The sequence below is a fragment of the Acanthaster planci genome, unplaced genomic scaffold (assembly GCF_054643075.1).
Source record: "Acanthaster planci isolate LZ-2023a unplaced genomic scaffold, COTS_SCS Contig11, whole genome shotgun sequence".
NCBI lineage: Eukaryota > Metazoa > Echinodermata > Asteroidea > Valvatida > Acanthasteridae > Acanthaster > Acanthaster planci.
In genome coordinates this window covers 68,276-87,677 of record NW_028257635.1, presented here as the reverse complement: position 1 = coordinate 87,677, position 19,402 = coordinate 68,276, and the positions used below count along the sequence as shown (strand labels likewise).

General features: G+C 39.6%; 1 protein-coding gene across 9 annotated transcripts in view; it reads right to left on the bottom strand.

Annotated features, from left to right (window-relative positions):
* LOC110990123 (uncharacterized) overlaps positions 1-19,402 on the bottom strand; it is a 184,459-nt gene that overhangs the window by 127,103 nt on the left and 37,954 nt on the right. For 7 of the 9 annotated variants that reach the window (XM_087131747.1, XM_087131746.1, XM_087131751.1 and 4 more), the window contains exons 6-10: positions 18,401-18,997; positions 13,410-13,460; positions 13,199-13,286; positions 6,523-6,600; positions 3,680-3,874 (exon numbers count right to left, since the gene is read on the bottom strand). In XM_087131747.1, coding sequence (XP_086987873.1) covers positions 3,680-3,874; positions 6,523-6,600; positions 13,199-13,286; positions 13,410-13,460; positions 18,401-18,997 — 1,009 coding nt within the window. Of the gene's footprint in view, positions 1-3,679; positions 3,875-6,522; positions 6,601-13,198; positions 13,287-13,409; positions 13,461-14,583; positions 14,866-18,400; positions 18,998-19,402 lie in introns of those variants that run through there. The other 2 variants (XM_087131749.1, XM_087131748.1) reach the window with 2 other exon arrangements.

The window sequence follows — 19,402 nt, the reverse complement described above, 5'->3', positions numbered from 1 at the left end:
TTTGTATTTTTACAAAAAATGTAAATATCATGCAATTCAGCCTCCCAGCTGCGATATGATATATTTTGCAATAAATAGAAAATTAAAAAGTTAAAACTCATTTCAGGCAACCCATTCAAATCAACACCAACCAAACCTAAACTTCCGCAAGGCCAAACTGGGAACAGTTTGCTAAAGTGGCAGAAAACAAATCAAGAATCTCTACACCAGACCCAGTCAACCTTGATGATGCCTATGCAGCTTTCTGCAAACTTCTTGTGAAAGCAGCAAAAAACTCATTCCACGAGGCTTTCGTCCACTTTACATCCCAACTTGGGATGCAAAAAAGAAGATACGCTTAAGAGGAGTTCCAGAATGCAGATTAGGGGGACGATGCATCCACAAAGGCAATGGATCTGACAGACTGCCTGGGAGGAAACAGTTCAAGGAATAGATTTCAATCACTCAAGCAAGACTGCTTGGAAAACGTCTAACAGGCAGCTGCACTAAGCCTAAAAATGCCCCGTAACAGCCAACTTAATCACTGAACAACTTTTCTCAAATGGTCAGTTTAATGCAGACAAGAACCACACCCAATCAGTGAAACAAGAAACCACCAGTTTATGGAAAGCTCCAGGTGTGGATGGATTACTGTCTCCACCATTCTTTTCAGATGAGCTAGAATCAGCCATGGGCCAACTGAAGAGTGGGAAAAACCAGCATTTCATTTGCAACACCCTTGCGAACCAAAGCTTCGTCCTCAAGACTGGCGACGGACAGACCAGCAGATTGAGTCACCTTCAGTAAGGCCTACTTTCTCCTGTGCACTTTAACCTACACATCACTGACATCCTCAAAACAACATCACACCAGTATGGCTAAGCGGATGACTTCACACTTTTTTTGTGATAAATCATTGAACAACGAAGAGGACATACTTTCAGCAGACATGACCCGATTGGCATCATACTTCAAGACTTGGCAGCCATGCATAGCTGGGGTTTACATCCATCCAATTGGTGTCCTGCCAACGTGGTGCACTGAGAATGCACAGCATATTCTTATTGACTGCCCGGATCTCCATCCACCTGAGGATGCGTAACTAACACACCCAAACTCACACCTCCCAACATTACATACATCCTGTGGACATTTCTTTGAATTTGTGAAGTTAAGGTTAAAATCCACATTTCTCAAAGTGGGAACAGTCTTTTGAGCTGAAATTGGGAATATGGTCCCTTGAAGTCATTCTCTTTATTTTACGACGATGACCCTACCCGATTTTCCCTCCTTCACCCTCTATCAGAAACTGCAAAACGTTCTGTGGACGTGTGCAAGTCCACAAAGCATTCAGACTTCCTGCATCTTGTGGATCTCCATTGTTCTGTTCTCAGGTCCAAAGGGCGTATGTAACGCCTACTCACAAACTCTGAGCTGGTTACAGTGATTAAGGGACATAACGCAATTGCTGTTTTGCCTCTTACACAACAGGAAGAACAACAGGAAAAACCAAAGGAAACCTTTCGGTCCTGGCAAAGTGGATCTTGCAAGTAAAAATAAGGTATAATCTCTGGGATTGGGTAATGCAATGTGGTAAAATATCAATAAGAAACACAAAGCATCATAATACCAAGTATCACAAGAATTGGGAAAGTATGTTCATGCATTAGTATCATGACAGGGTACTGGAAGGAAAGGGGATTGGGGTGCGGCTTTACGTTTAATTTGCTAAATGTTTAAACAAAAAATCCATGGGCATTTAAATGTTTGAACATAGTGCATGTACGTGGAAGCACATTGCTTTTGCTTGAAGTACATCGGTGCATGCAGTTTTTCCATCATGTTCAAAAATACGTAAGTACCTAAACAAACTTTTGAAGTGTTCTCATTTCATGTGAATAAAACAGCTCAAAAAGTTATGGTTTTCATTGAGTTGCCAAATGTCAGGGAATCAGGAATGAACCCACTGCCACAAGTGACTCGACACTTCATTTGTTTGATACACATGCATTTACATGTACCTGTCCAAATTCCCATGACCTTGGTGAAGAAAACGTATGGAGAATTCATCAAAAGTACCAATGATTGGATTTACACATGTATACATACATATAGCACTAGGTATAGTACTACCTCTACAAAAATTACCTTGTTGAAGTCTACGAGTGCAGCAGGTGCACTCCAAAGAAAATTCTTACTGCAATGATTGTAATGGATCACATTTTGTGCAAGGCATAAATGGTGTTTTGCCATTTAAAAGTATGCTTGAAATGACATGCACGTGACATGAACTGTGTGAGCGTACGAACAAGGTTTGCAGACTACATGCGCCACGCACACCACAGGGTGAACAAGTGCAATGAAATAACATTTTAGCATTTGAACAGGCACAAAACTCAAAGGTAAATTTGCCAACTGTCATTCTAGGCTGTGAAAACATCAGTACCTAAAAGGGAAAATATTCATCATCATGTCTAGTTTTAGTATTTAGGGTGCTGCGGTTGTCACTGGGATAGGCAACACCTGACTCCAGCCTTCCATGCCACCCTGTCCAGTGGAGCGAATAGGCCTTTATGTACAAAAACACCCAGGCCTAAGTAACTCGAACTGCCCACTCCGCTGCATTCGCTTTCCTCAAAGTTTTTGTGTGGAAAATACAAAGAAACCACCACCAAAAAGTGTAAACAGAACGCAGGTCTTAAGTTAAAAGTCATTTCTGACATGCACAATTTGTCTCTTCACGTCGGAACAATAGCAAGCACGCTACAAATGATGATTGACTGAACACACATAAACCACCAGCCCCATGACTGCAAAATCTGACTTGAAGTGCGCCTTCATTGTGATGAAAAAAGTCATCGGACATCTGGAAATCCGGCCACCCTAGTGCGCATGCAATCCACACATTTGCAAGGTGCTGCATTGTGCTACAGAATTAGAAATAGGTCCAGCGCACAACAGGTCATGTGCACACAATGCGAAGAAATAAGATTTGCCACATGTACACAAAGGTACAGAGTTTGACTGATGTACATGTAGGCTTAGGCTTACTTTTACTTGTAGGTTTTATTTATCAACCAATTGAAAACAAAAATCCTCTGTAAAAATGACCATTTCTATGAGCAAAAACTTGTAGGATCTAAGAACAAAATAACCAGAGTTTCATTTCAAAAAGTCATCATAGGGAGCTTTACAGAGACCGTGCGCAAGTGTACAAGTATGTTGTGATGTACATCGTAATTATGACTCCAGTGCAACAGAAATCGGGACCTTCTCCTAACACGAATTTCGGATAACTCTAATTTTTGTCCCGTTCCCCAGAGATTTGAGGTATCAAAATTTTACTGTATTTATTAATTGAAGTGTCAAGAAAAAACACAAAAACTTGGCATTCTAAACACAGTGTTCATGTTTTGTCTCTATTACATCCAATTAACACACTTTTTATCACATTTTTGCTGAAATTCAACTATCATTATTGAATTTTTTTTTAATTAATCTCATACCCAAAGATGGATATCATATGAAATTACTGACATGAAAAGATGGTATAAATACAAATATATGGGCATATTGAACACAGTGTAATGACCCAGTTACTAAAATATCAAGTATTTCTATCAATGTTTACAACTTCTGTTTTAACGCACTTCTCTGGTACCAAATTGTGAAGTTTGAAATACTTTTCTGTTCACCATACCTTTGTTTATTCCAGGCAATGCATCCAGGTAAACAAAGGTCATGTCACACAACAAGGGCTTTTGTCGCAAACGGGATCTTCGTGGGCCACTACGATGGTTTTTGAAGGTACATGTATCGCTACATGTATCATCACCTCGTATTTCAAATGTCTCCTCTGGAAGTAGTTCGTTTGATTGCAGGCATGCCTCAATCCCTGTGAACAATAGTAATTTGGAAAACACTTAGATGCCACGAGGTGACATGGAAAGGTGGGCATTATTAGTGTCTGCCAACTTCCTCCATAATGCTCTCTTTAAGGTGGCTTTCTAGCCTAGTGACTGTGATATCAGTTTTAAAACACAAGTCTTGATTAACCCAGAACATTAAGAAAAAGAAAAAGTTCTGTGTAGAAGTCTTTAACCCCCTTGTGTGCATATATAGTGCACCCTGTCACCATAATTTAAAAGCCCTTTACCCTCTTTATTAGGTGACATTCTGATAACAAGAACCAAACTCCAGGTTTTAACTTTCCAGGATTCTGGAATATACACTGTATCTCCTCCCACAAAAATGTGGCATTTGACCCTTTCCCATAACTTTTCAATAGCAAGAGCATCAGGTGTACCTACATGTATTTTTTCGAAATATTTTAAGCCAGGAAAGAAGTTACTTTAATATTTGGTTACTGATCATATATTCAAATTTCAGTTGATAATCGAATATTCCAATATTTGCTATTATTCAAGAAAGCTCTATTCTAGTTGTTATAGCCAATTCCAGAATCCAAACTAAAACAATATGTTACCAGCTACAAAGAGCCTCACTTCATTGTAGCCTTAGGCGAATCCAACATTTCTGAAATCTATTCCGATTCTATCTTAATCAATTCATAAAATAACAGTAATTTAACAAGCATGAAAAATGCCAACAAGGGGCTACAAACAGTGTTTTGTATTTATAGAATGTACTTTATCATTTAATATTTACATGAGTATTGCATTTGGGCAGGGAACATAAAAATAAACTATAAAATAATAATTTTTGAATTTTTTTTCCAACGGAAAACAGGCAAAATCAAACTCAGAGTTCACCTATCAACAGACAACAATTGAGAACAGTCAGAAGGTTATGCTGACATACACGTAGTTGCTATATTTTGGTGTGTCTAAGCTTCATGGTACCGGTAAGATCAACATTTTGCAGCCCAATAATTGTTGCTTTGATCGCTGATAAATGAATATACATGTACCACTGCATTCCCAAATGCCCATGAAGTACCTGAGCACTGCCAGTGCATTGCCATTCAAAAAATGGATGCATCGCTTTGAAGCATGTGAGCCTATGCTCTAAAGCTTTTGAACTACAGGGGTAGCTTAAAACAGGGGTGTGAGTGATCAATGATGAAAACAGCTGAGCGAGGCATGAAAAAGCTGAACTGCAGAAATCGCCTATACTTTCTACACAACTGAGGGGAAAAAAGCTGAAATGCAAATCAAAAAAATGCTGAAATCAGCTGAAAAGATGAGATTTCACACCGGTTAACAGTTGAAACATTTGTAGCAACAAAATTTACAGGAAATGATATTTGGATTTTCCCTGTCATTTTCTTCAGCTGATAACATTTTGAAAGATAATGTTCATTTAACCAATATTATCAAAACATAATTAGACAAACTTGCCAATCAAATGATGGCATGGTCTTTCAGTCAGTGCATGCTCAACCAAAGGTCGATTTTCTATTTTCTACATTTTCTGTTAATTCCTAATTTTTTTTAACTGTTTAAGTGCTTCTATAGCAATGATTTTTTTTTCACCTGGTATACATTATATATGTGGATTTGCTTCCGAAAATTGGCAGCGATTCCTCATAACTAGTTGGCAGATTGCCAAGTACAGGATTTGACTACACAGGTTTTTGACGCATGATAGGAAAAAAATAAGCAGCACAAGCTCTTCTGTGGTCTAAAAACAAAATACACATATCTGACTTTGTGATGTTTAATATCCTGTGGGGCTGTCAAAGGACGGTTTCATCACAGATTTTCATCAGTTTGTCGCTGATGATGCACTGGCATGCTTCTGAAGTGTTTAGGGTTCTTCCTTTAAAGAATGAAACTTTTTTGAAGATGTGCCAGAAGTAGTCAGTCTTCAACTTTGTAGGAAGACTGGAATGAACACTTGGGAAATTTAAATTTGCTATATCAGAGAATTGATTCCGCAAAAAAAGTGGAATAAAGAGAAGCGATTTCAAGTTTGGCATTGCCTAAGCTCACTTAGATGTCTCTCATGCCAATTGCAATAGTTCAGTCTATGTGTGTAATTTTCCATTTCCAGAAAATTTTGCTATGATGCAACATGTAGGCCTACATGTACTTCATAAGCATACATGTATCCACAAGAAACTGCATGTTAGTTTCTGTAAGAAATATGCTGTTAATTTACAATATTTAAAGTTAAATCAAATTGTTTAAAAAAACCAAAAGAAATACAATGTAACAATATTGCTGCTGTGAAGTACATATCACACTGTTAATTCGAACTACCCGATACATGTGTTGAGACTAAATGTACAATGTAAACCAACACTTTCAGGTATTCAGCTCTAAGTAAAGAAGCATCATTAAAGAAAAACATACAAACTGTTTTCATTCGATATTTGGTTTTGCTCTTCGTGAATGTTGTTTTGAGAGATCATTTGGAAATCACTTGGGTGGGACTCAAACCCAGAACCTCCTACATTCTGGTGTCTTAACAATCGATCAACTGAGCTGGTCGGAGTCTGTTGGCTGGTTCAAATCTGATACAGTGGCGGGTACTGCAGCTAAGCAAATTGTTTAAATCATTAACAGTAACATTACTTACATTGATAACTGACGATAAATAAACCAGCTGCAAGGCCCATGAGATATTTTAATGTCCTGGGGCATACCAGGTCGCCATCTACACCATAGAAATAACAAAAACAAATTTCCATTTATAAACAGTTTACTCTGATCCAGTGTTGGATCCGAGACAACACAAGACCAATGAGACCATCACAAGTCAAGCAGTCTCAATTCAAGTCACAATCTATTAGGGATGGGCCAGATACCTGGGTACCCGCCCTCCGATGTTAAAACCCGGTTCCATTTTTGGTACCAGGTACCTGTAAGGGTATTTAAATTATTAGAAATAACATGCATAAGTACAAAATGTGAGCATGATGAATATAAAATTGCTGTAACAGTAACAGTCCCAAATTCATCCATGATTTAAGTGCCGTTCAGAAAACCACCATTAGAATGTTGTTTCATGTGTTGAAAAAAGGCCTCTCTTTCCAGAATACGGTCTGGGTCTGCTGCCAGAACTGCGATTTAAAAAACGTAAACAAAAATACGGGTACCAGGGTACCCGGTTCCTAAAAAAAATGTAAATGCCCACCCCTACATGTACAATCTGTTCAAATGAACTGCAACAAAGGCATTTCTCTGTCATTGTTGTGCCTAATGCTTGTGATTTGTCTTGTGACTGGTCTTGTGACTGGTTTTATGACTGGTCTTGTGCCTGTTTGGTTTTGTGATGGTCTCAACTACAACACTGCTCTGATCCAACTTAACAACATAAAACTGCCGAACTGTTCCACCAGCAGTACCAAATATGGCATCATACTTTGAACATACTTTTACTTAGAACACACCTCTTGCTTCTTTGTTCCGATTGGCTAAAAAGCTGTCACGTGTGAGTCACTAAAATGGGCTAGCGCGTGAGATGACGTAAAACATTGCTATAGTCCATGGGATGACGTCAAAATATCGAATAGTCCAAAGTGCGCCCTCTAGAGCTTGTATTATCATTCATCCAGCTGGCTCAACATGGCGACGGACGTATGTGAAAATTCCTTTGTTTTGGAGTGAGGTGTGTTCTAAAACACATATGGACTGCCTAATTCGGTCAATATTCAGCCTCGGGAAATAGGACCCTCTTCTGGTCACTCACAGTCCCTCGGGTTGCATATACATCCACTATTGAACTCAATGCCAGTCCATACATGTATGTATGTGTGTACTAGTTATTGACGTTAGTCTCCAACCATCAACCATACATGCATTACATATCTACAGTTGATGGGACGAAACCGTCAGATAGTAAGGGTGGTCATAAGTAGAAGGGCACAAGGTGATATGTGCACGCATGTAAGTGTAAGTAAGTGTACAAGTACGTGAATAAATGCATACATTCTTTTTGAGATACCCCAGTACCACCAAATAGTGTATTGCTGAAATTTACTATGATCTTGCTTGATAAAAACAGCATAAATATTGCTTCTTAACCCTGTGCTATTGAACTACATTATCTCTGAGAGATAACCTTGCCCCTTCGACTTCTTGATACAAACAGCATAAAAGATGTCTTGGGAGCGCGTGACATGTGGGCAAAATGCAAAGTACCTGCAGCGCAGACACGGTGGTGCTCAAATACATGTACATGTATGAACTAAGGTCCAATAGGTGTAAATGGTTTGGCTAGGTTGTCAGATTTCTAAGACATCTTCAGCTGATTTGCTGTGTACGTGGAGAATGTGTACGTTCATACGTATATATATTTTGTTTTAAAAATTAAGACCTGCAAATTGATGACAGTATGTGGTATGGTGCATACTGATACTATGCCTCTGACCGATTTACCAGGTGATTTTTCACCAATCTCTCCAAGCAATATCCTTTAGACAAAAACAGAATGATAAGGAATTCTTTTTCAAAGGAATAGCATGTCTACAACTTCAAAATTAGTGAAAATCAGTGTAAATGTTTTCCCCCGGAACATTTGTATCAAATGTGGTATCCCCTTTGGGTGATCACTTCCCAGGTTGTTTGTTTTGTGCATTTGGGGCATGATCCCTGGCTACATGTACAGTGTATATGACAGCCCAACTTTTATGGCTCCAACACCCTACCTGTGCAAAGAAAAATTGACCCAGCACAGGGAACACCACCAGCATAGGGCTGGATAGCTCAGTAGGAAGAGCACCAATACAGTAATCCACAGGCCGCAGGTTTGATTCCTGCTCCTGTCAATTTTCTTTTCCATGTTCAAATTGATTTAATAGCACCTAGTCAGTTTCCCTAAATGATTAGTGTTTCCATCTCAACGAAAATTCGGTGCTCCCCAAATTATTGTGAAAATACGTCACGGAATACAACATCTTTTCATGGATTTGCAAAAATTAGATTAACAGGCAGAGACAATGTAGCACAGGACAAGTGCATGCAGTTGTGTGAACCTGTACATGTGTACAAGTTATATGTTCACTGTCAGTTTCAAAACTACACTGCATTTGTAATGTGGGTTTTGCACATTGTAGTGTTTCTTTGTCTTAAATTTGTAAAGTCAGGTAATGCAAAATATGCGATGTGATTGGCTACTTTTTATAAACAGCGACAGGTCAATTGGTATGAAGCTGATGGACGGAATTGAGTAGTGATGGTATATTATACAAATATGGACTGGCAATGAGGTTAATAGTGGACGTATATGCAACCTGAGGGACTGTGAGTGACCAGAAGAGTGACCCTCTTCTGGTCACAGGCCCGAAGGATGCATATACGTCCACTATTGACCAAATTAGGCAGTCCATATGTGTTTTAGAGTCAATCGGGGACCTTTATGTCCTCTATTGTTCAGGGTCCCCAATTGAATGCAGAAACAAACTGATACACCCCCACACCCTCCAACACCACCCCCTTCCTTAACCATCATCATTGCCATTGCCACCCCCACACCACCCCTACCCATGCCCATCCCCACCCATACAAACATCCCCAATTAACCATAACCCCAAACTTCAAAGAAAAACTTTAAAGAAAAAGCAGACGGCTGGATGGACGGACATACGGCCCCGACAGCCCGACGGACGGACGGACAGTGGGACGGACATCAGTATTACATAGGCTTGCATCTGCTTCACAGCTCGCCAAAAACAAATGTATTTGACACAGGTGTATGTATGTTTCCAGTGTGGCTGATCGATCCATACAAATTCTCACCACTAACTGACATATACAGTAAACGAGTTTCCCACTGTTTGGACAAGCTTTACATTGGTACATTGGTTTGCCTTTCATCAAAATGGATTTTAAGTTGTGGTATGATGCACAAAATCAACAACTAATTTCAGTAAAGGTTCAGCTCACAGACAACTTCATAAGTGATCGATGGCTTTAGTGGCCCTTGGTCCCCTACGTGGTTGCATGCAATTCGAAAGAATCCTCACAGGTTTGGTGGTTCATTTGTCTAACTCGTCGAATTTTCTGAGGTTTTGGTGATGATATCCTTCAATTGTTTCCAAAATACAACTTTTTTAAAGTGGATCATTACTGGTTTTTATCAAATGGGAACACAACCTGCAGTTCTATTTTGGTTGTAAGTAACAGTTGCAATAAAATGCCAGATCTTAATCAGGAATCGAAATATCCACTGGACTGGACCGAGTCAAGTGGTTTGAATGTCAGTCTTCAAAATTTTTCAGGAAACTAGTCTGGTGGTCTGGTGATCTTTTTCACACATCGGGTAAATGCCACATCACTAAAAGTCCTTTTGTTTTCCTAAATGCAGCAAAACGAAATGTCTCAATTTCTGGAATGCCCACTTTGTGGGCGTGAATTTAAAAACAGTAATTTCTAACCTCTCCCTAACAAAGTCTGCAAAAGGAAAATACAAATTGGAACTGCACCTTCACTAGTAAAAACTCTTATTTTTGTTCTGTTGAGACAATTGTTAAGTACATGTATACATGTACATGTAAAAGACATTTTCACATTTGAAGAACAAAGTTGCCTTGTAAGCTTTTTATTTTGCCACAATGATATCAATAAACAGTGGCAAAGACTGACTTCTACCGGTTTCACACAGTGCTCTTACCTGGGTAATGTCGAACGAAAAAATTAACCCCAAGATCACCCGGGTATCTTGGAGCGTTCGCACAACTCTTCTCGGAGTTAGATATTCTCCAGGTTAACTGCCTCAAAACATTTAAACTGGGTAATTTCTAACCCTGCTCTGGAGGTGGGTTAACCCACCAATCTCGGGGTTAACAACGGCCTTGATACGATTCTCCGGGTTGACTTTGAATGTGTGAACGCTCGCCTAATAATCCAACCTGGGTATGTTCGCCCCTGGTTTGTCGAGCTGTCTGCGTACTCTCTGATCTGCACTAAAGATCATATAACGCTGCACGGCATGATGTTATGTCTCAACGCGCCAATTGGGATGCAATGACGTAACTATCTTCCATAGCAGGTACCCTTTTGCAGCGGGTTTACGTCCGTCTGGTAATTTGTGTTATTTGTTTACCGCACAATAAATTGCAGGGCACCAGTCTTGACCGCAACGATAATGTGTACATGATATATCGGGTGCATTCCACCAAATCCTTGCATTTCTGCACGCAAGCTCATTAATATTCTGTGATCCCACGGAATTTTTACAATAAGATAGGCCATAATCAGGAGGCAGCATAGAAATATTTCAATAAATCCTGAATTTGGGACTGATAGTTGCCAGTTCGGGGCATTTCTTTCACAAAAAGCCCCAAATTGTGGACCTATTTTGGATAGCGGCAGGAGGTTACATTCAGAAATGAGCGCTTAGTTTTACTGCTATTTGGGGGTATCTTCGTTCAAAGGCAAATAAAAACAAATTTCATGGCTAACTTCCATAAAATTAAAACGAAAAGTGATCTTCTGGCCATAATCTTGAATTTCCAGTGAAAAAAACGGACGCCAACCTCTGCACGAGAGTCAACAGGCAGCACTACTTTGGTCCGATTTTGCACTGTTTTCTATGGGCACGTATTTGGTGAAGTGCAATTCCAAGTGACTGAGTGCAATGCATTGTGGGAGGGCAAAGGTCAAGCGATGCTATTCTCCGGTTTCGCGTTTGCAATCGCTGTGTGAAAGCTGCCGATCATTTACCTGGGTACGCACCAAAGCGGGTAAGATGAATTGCGGAGTTAAGCATGTTGTGTGAAACCAATTCTCCGGGTTATTTTTTACGCGGGTGTGGACAACTACCCGGGTAATTATGTACCCGGGTAATAAGAGCACTGTGTGAAACCAGTATTTATTGTTTTCATCAGGAAATTTGGGGTTTAAGTGGGCAAAAAGGGTGTGACTGCACAATACCCTGTTGTACACATCAATGCACCTGGCACCTGATTGAGGGTTGGGGTAATTGCAACTGGGCCAAAACAAGACCTGCATCAGAAGAATGCATTTTTCAGCACCATAAACCTTTTCGAAATTCAAAACTTGGTACATGTACATGTATATGTATAGAGACATGCTTTAGTGCACCATCTTTGGTGTGGAGAAAAATGAACATCCCAGGCTGAAACGTCACCACCATTAAGGCAAAAACCCGTTTTTCACAATAGCCCATTGTGCATAATTTTCTTGGCTTTTCCGGATGTTGTGGAAAAGCCTTCCTTTTTGTTCACATTTTGTTTTTTTCTTCTTAATGACAGTGTACATGTTCTTTCTAGGTTCCACTTTTGCCATTAAACTTTGTTGTACAATGTACATCATTCAAAGTTGGCACAGTGACAGTTCTCAAAGCGTAGATGTATGCATTTTTCAAAGCATATATCTACAAAACGGTCACTTCGATTGGATTGAAACTTGGTATGTGGTTGGACTGGGATGTGTTATAGATAAAAATTGAGGTAACATCATCACGACAACATCGTGCAATTTCCTATGTAATTTTGAAATTTTGGTTACTTTTACACTGTCTCACTAATGAAATATGATGAATTCAAAATTCCTTTTGTAATACCCAATACGCACATGCATGCGCACAAAATGTGGAAAAATGCACGACTCATGATCATCGATGACGTCATTAAAAGTGCCATTTTTTAAAACAAACATTAGACAATGTTCGATTGTCATGAAACTTGGTGGGTAAGTAGATGACAATCGGTTGACTTTTTATGATTTTTTCAAAATTACTCAAAATTTGTGAAGTTCTGTGAGTACTTGCTACTCTCGTGATTTATTATTAAATTTTTAATATTTAAAACCCCACTGACTTTGAACACAAACCCTAATTAGCATAAACCCTGACAGTTTGAGGGCACTAACGAGTATAATATTTAATTCAAAAAGTTAGAGTGGCCTGATATTTCGTCTTGAGGCCAACACTTATACAGAGGCTAATGACAAGAAGACAAGAAACAAATGTTTAAATACCAAGAGACAGTCAAAGGGGACAAAGAAATTGATAGAAATGCGGAAAATCCCCATGTCCTGTTGCAGAAAGGCATAGCAGCTCTAGTTTTACCATAGGTCTTGTGAACTACTTTGAGGTCTAGTGGCATGCTACATGTATGTTACTAGCCCAGCTGTCTTATTGATTTTTACTTGAAATCAAACCCCTGTTGAATTACTTTTTCTCAGATCAAGCAAGAATGTAGCTCTACATGTTAAATATACATACATTATGAATACCAAATGCAATCCAAAGTGATATTCAAGAGAAATATAGGAATTCCAACATTTACCTGCACACAAAACTACGTGAGTAGTCAGTTCATCAATTGTTGACCCATACAGGAAGCCGTTTGTATTGGCAAAGACCTTCAATCTATCCTGAATACCAAACAACCAAATATCAGAATCATGAAAACATCCAAATAAAACATGCGTGCATTAATACATTGGTTTCAAACCGTTTAAAACCATATCCATATTTTACATTTAATACAAACTCACACGTTGGCGTCTGTTTAGACCAGATGAAACCAGTGATGTGTATGTTCCTCCCTGAAATGAAAATAAGACATAACCAAAAAAAGCCCAAATTGCACCTGCATGTTTAAACTGAATTATGGGTATCAACTTGCAACAGGGCAACATGTACATACATGTATACAGTGTAGGAATATTTCTGCCCAAATCGATATTTAGCCACATGTCAACATCCTGGGTACTTAAAATATAAAGCATTAATGTTCCAATTTTTGGACAAAAAAGGAACAAAACAATAGCTAGTCTTAAGTGGGCATGGTGGACTTATGCAACTATATAGTTGCCAATACATGTACATGTACATGTATTATAAAACAAAAAAGGTACACTGTACCAGTATCCACTTCAGCGAAGAGTCAATGAGTTGGTAAAAAAACATAAGTTATAGTCTACCATTGACATTGTGCATGTAGACCTACACAAAATTTTAATGTGTATTTGAGTGTTAATCATAGTCCAGTATGTTCTTTATTGAACTTGGCACAGGCATGAAGTAACAAAAATTGGTGGACATGAAAGGTGTTTTGAAGTCTTATTTCATGTAATGAAAGAAACCTCTGATGTTGGTGGGGTTCTGTTTGACATCTCTTCTCCATCAGTGTCCTAAGCTAAAATTAACAAGAATTTAGAGGCAAAACTGATTATCAGAAGAATTTTTGGCACCCAGAGCAGATGTAATATATATTTTCCACTTAAGACACAAATATTACTTCCTGCACATGTAACTTTTTATGGCTGCTGGGCACAATGCACACAGCACATTCTGACATTTCTAATGTTGTTTGAAATAAATCAACCATCACTTGTCAAACTTGTCACAAACTAATGTACAAATACAGTCCACTCTCCTTATTACAAGGTCCCTGGGACATGGCTGGAACGCATAGGCCACATGCTCTTGTTCATGTTCACGGCAATGAATTTTTATCAAAAAAAGTTTGATGATGTTTTCCATGCAATTATTATGTACATACATAATAAATAAAGTCACAAAAGTACGTAAGAGTAAACCTTGTATGATAATCGACAAGAAAACAAAACAAAGTGGCCGACCTTTAACCAAACAATGGGGTGTTCTGATCAGAAAAACTCAGAACTATTTGAGAATGATAATTATTTCGCATACAGTACCGCTCACCGTTAATATGCCCCGACCGGGGACAATTAATCCCATCGTGAATATGCACAGTGAACGTCCTCTGCTTAAGAATGATTTAGACCATAAAAGACTCTGGAATTAGGTACCAAGTCTTTACGCGATTGAGTGCCATGGTGCATGTTGTGATGTTTACCTTGAATGGTCGAGCAGTGGCGTGTTTTATGGCGGATGGAGGCCGCTTCTTATCTGAGCTTAAAAGCTTTGTCAACTGACTTGTGCTGATAAAGTGGCTCCAATTGGAACGACCGCGTAGCCCAGAAGCGCTTTGAAGGTTGCCGTCAAGCAATGTATGCATGGAGTGAGTGGGGTTTTGCTTGCAAATTTAACTGACTGAACAGAAGACGTGCATTTTCATCAAATGCAATTTGAGTGTACTACTAGTCATCTCAAACAAACGATGGTAACATTGTATTAAAAGGAAATTACCAAAATTACCCTATTCCCACAAAACGTGGACTTTACAGACGAGCATTGTATTTCAGCCAAAACCATACACCGTCCCATTCCCCCGCCCTATAATGTAAGCGTCAAACCAACCTTGTTGTCCAATTACAAAGCTGGTTTCAAAAATTCTTCATTGCCATTGATTTTTAAGCTGCGACTTCGTCCAGAGCACCGCCAAATTATCCACCAGCCACCCCAGCAACCAGATTATCGTCCAATGCCGATTTCCAGTTTTAGAAGTCTTCACTGTCATTGGTTTCATTCATAGAGCATGCCGTCGTCAGTGAACGTAACACCCTATAGCTGCACATGTTTTCAATGACAGGAGATCACCTTCCAATCCCGAAACCCAGTTCTACAAGACTTCATGAGGCAAAGGCGGCAAACTCATAACTTCCTCTGGCCGTAATCTCCAAAAAAGATATACATTATATTACAATTGAGGGTCTGCGTCAATCAACAAAGCTCTACCCAAGAATAAATTAGAGAGGACAGGTAATTTTTTTGCCCTAGGTGAATTTATTTGCCTCTTGGTCTCTAACCCTAACTCGTCTATTAAGAAATCTTTTCCATCCTCCATGCTCTACACAAGTTCATGTCTGAAAAACATGATATATCATTTTCCCCAATAAATATCCCGGTGACTTCATTAATACTTCTAAACATTGGGGCTAGTTGTCTAGATGAAGTAAATGATGAAATGAAAATAGTCTATTATGATGATAAGATAAAGAGATTATTGCATCACCGAAGAAAAAACTGGAAGCACCATTACGTACCCGTACGTAGATAGCCCAATCGGCAGCGGCAAATCCTCATTGACTTGAGGAGACAACCGACTGGCAGGCCGACCGACAGCAACGTCTCAGTACACCCAAACACTCTTTACTTAAATCCATCAAGCTCTGTACACCAGTCCTTCATTTCTAGAAAATCAAGGAGAGCTATAAATTGCTCTCCTCAAATTTCCCAGGAGAGCAAATCGCTCTCCTTAAAATAAACGTACCATTTAAGTACAAAAACGGAGTAAATTGAAATGATAGTCCACTTGCTGATACCATTTGTTTTCATGGTTATCTTCTGTCTTAATAACCAGTTCACAGGGCAACCTTGACTAGTTTTATATAAAATTAGGCATAAATTACATGTACTTTGTTTAAAACATAATTTGGTTTCTGTTTAATTTTCCATATAAGCGTTTCCAGTAAAAAGAATGCCCCTAATATAAATTTATTTATCTGACAAGTTTCTTCCTGTTTTGTTTTACTAGTGTTCACTTAGGCAATAAATGATAGGGCCGAAATAAATAATATTTCTGTTTCCGGTAACATCCAGCTGACAAAATGGGATGAAAGGAAGGCCAAAAAATTAGTTTTGAAAAAACTTTACTAAAGTTTAGTGGTAAGTAAAAAAAGTCGGAAAAAACTTTTTATTCTATTTAAATTTCCAAGATTTTGACAGAGGCGGGTGCGGTAAGGGCAAAAATAAATTTTATTTTTTTGTCAATTTTCGGGAGCGGCGGGTTTGCTAACCAAGCAATAAAAAAATGTTTGGGTAATTCGGCCGAAAAATTATTTTCCGGTTACCTGACTGACTCTATTTTTAAAGTCACGAGCCTTACATATTTATTGTCAATTTCCCCGCCTCCCCCCCCAAAAAATATGATAACTATAAATATAAAATATATTGCTGTCTTTCTGTCTTCACCAAAAAACTCTCAGCAACCCTTTTTCATAAAGAAATGCTTGTATTTATTTGTTTTCTAACTTACATGCGCTAATTGTTCAAAAGAAACCTCCATTGTTTTACAAATTTGCTTTGCCGGCCGAATCGCGATAACAACTTCAATAATAACTACGTGTGTATTATCAGGCTAACTCAATGCAGTGATGACTGGTTCCCGGCGCCGCGCCGCGCCGCACATTTTATATGAAAATGCGGTTACCAGTCAGTGCATGGCTGTTCACATGGCTCGGCCTAGGCAGGCCGCTCTATGCTATCAACTGGTCAGATTCGACATCGTAAAAATACCTACATGGTAGGCTTTTGCAGGTTAACTCCCAGAGCTTTATCTCTCTTGTCCGTGTATGTAGTTTTGGTGTTTCAGAATTCAACTTCATATCGCACTTCTTGTAATTGAAGCCTGCTTTCCCCATTATATTTCTAACGTTAAACGAGGTCTGTTATGAATAGTGCATGAATAGCGCATCATGCAAGGAGTTTTGACCAGTTTCCCATTTTGACAAGTGTTATGCATAATGGTGCATACAACATGAATGTTTCATTATTTATCGAACGTACATGTAATATACAGACAAATATTAAGGTAGGTTTTATTCACTTTTTTGTGGCCATAAGCTTTCGTAAATCACCATAAAAGTCCTGAAAAAATTGCGACCATCATAGGCCTAATCGGGAGCAAAACCATTTTTCGGCCTTACAATGGAACACCCACCATGTTCAACCACCATCGATTAAAAAAAAAATGTACATGTGATATAGCTCTTCAAATCTGAACTTTTATCCAACAATTTCACTCTGAAACTGAAAGCCGCTAGAAACTGAATTCAAGATCAGTAAAAGGAAGTCATCGCGAACTAACTGGAGACGCACACTGCGTTGTTTTTGTCATAAAATCAACTCATCAACTGATGTTTATTGCTTACCGCGGATCGTGATTTGTTTACGGTGAGTGGTACTGTACATACTAGCCTTATGACTGAGAACGTACTCCTGTGCCTCTGTGTTCAAACACCCTTCAACTATGATTAAGAAGCCTCCAGCCATGTTTAAACAACTGTTTAACCCCTTAAGTGCAGGGAGACGTCATATGATGGAATGAACAGGCAATACACCCGCTTGCATCACATCCCGCGCTTCCTGTATATACGCTGTTTTACAGGGTTAGTTTGATAGCACGGGTTTTTGATAGCAGGGCAAAGTTTGGCGAATCTTCTGCCCTCTTTGTGAGCCAAAAACCCCATTGTTATTGACTGAATAGGCTCTTTGCTCAGCAATATTCAGTGAATGGGATTATGCAGCTCTGCTCACACATGGTACATGTGCATGTCTGTTAGCTATATGCATACATGTGTTACCGTACGTACACGTATATTGTATGTGTACATGTATATCGAGTCAGGGTGCACTCACAATCTATGCTGCCGTGCCGCACGGGCGCTCTATGCTTATTACCGCAAAGTGGTACGTCATCAAAAATGCTTTCTGTCACCAATGGGTTAAACACATCCATGTAAAAGGCTTGCCACCAATAGCTATAGCGAAAATCCCTCTGCATTTCTGAATGTACACGGCTGTCAACATTACTAAACGTGAATTACAATACTCTTACCATTTGTCTAGGATGGGTTGTCTGAGCTGGCAGGGTCGCCCGAGCTGGAAGGGTCGCTACAGCCCGCACCGTCGACTCGGCGTGCAGGGTCGTCTCAGCTGGCACAGTCGTTTCAGCTGGCAGGGTCGCCTTAGGCGACATGGTCGTCTCACCCAATATGGTTGTCTCAGCCGGCACTGTCTCCAGCACAGTTGCCTCAACTGGCACGGTCATCTCAGTTGACACGGTCACCTCAGTCAGCATGGTCGTCTCAACCGGCATGGTCAGCTCAGTCGGCACTGTTGTCTCAGTCGGCACTCTTGTATCAGCCAGCACTGTCGACTCAGCTGGCATGGTCACTTCAGTCAGCATGGTCGTCTCAACGGGCATGGTTAGCTCAGTCGGCACTGTTGTCTCAGCCGGCATAGTCGCCTCAGCCGGCACTGTCGACTCAGCTGGCATGGTCACCTCAGTCAGCATGGTCATCTCAACCGGCATGGTCAACTCAGCTGGCACTGTTGTCTCAGCAGGCATGGTCGTCTGATCCAGCAGGATGGTCTCAGCTGGCACAATAATGGTCTTTGCTGGCCGTACCTTGTTTTTCTGTCGCTGCTTGTTCTGTGGTAGTGACACAAGTAAAAACAACAGTGTTGATGAAGTTGAGACCATGCACAAGACCAGTTTGTTTCAGGCACAAGCTACAGGCATAAACCAATACTAAGGGATGTCTTCATTACAGTTTATTTTTGATAGCTTGATACTTGAATTAAGACCGAAGGTCTTGTGATGATTTTGTGCTACATGTAGTTTAGCAGTGTCTTGTGCTGATCACCTTAGTGCTTTCAAGCCTTATCATGACCCACTCTCCAAAATCCTCCTGATAGTTTTGCAGAATTATTGAGGATTGAGCATGAATTGTATTTCAAGAGAGACAGGTCTTTTGAACGCAAATGGTTTGGGTTTTTAACCCATTAGCACTTTCATGTACATACTGTCACTTTATGGCTGATTACTCACTGGAGA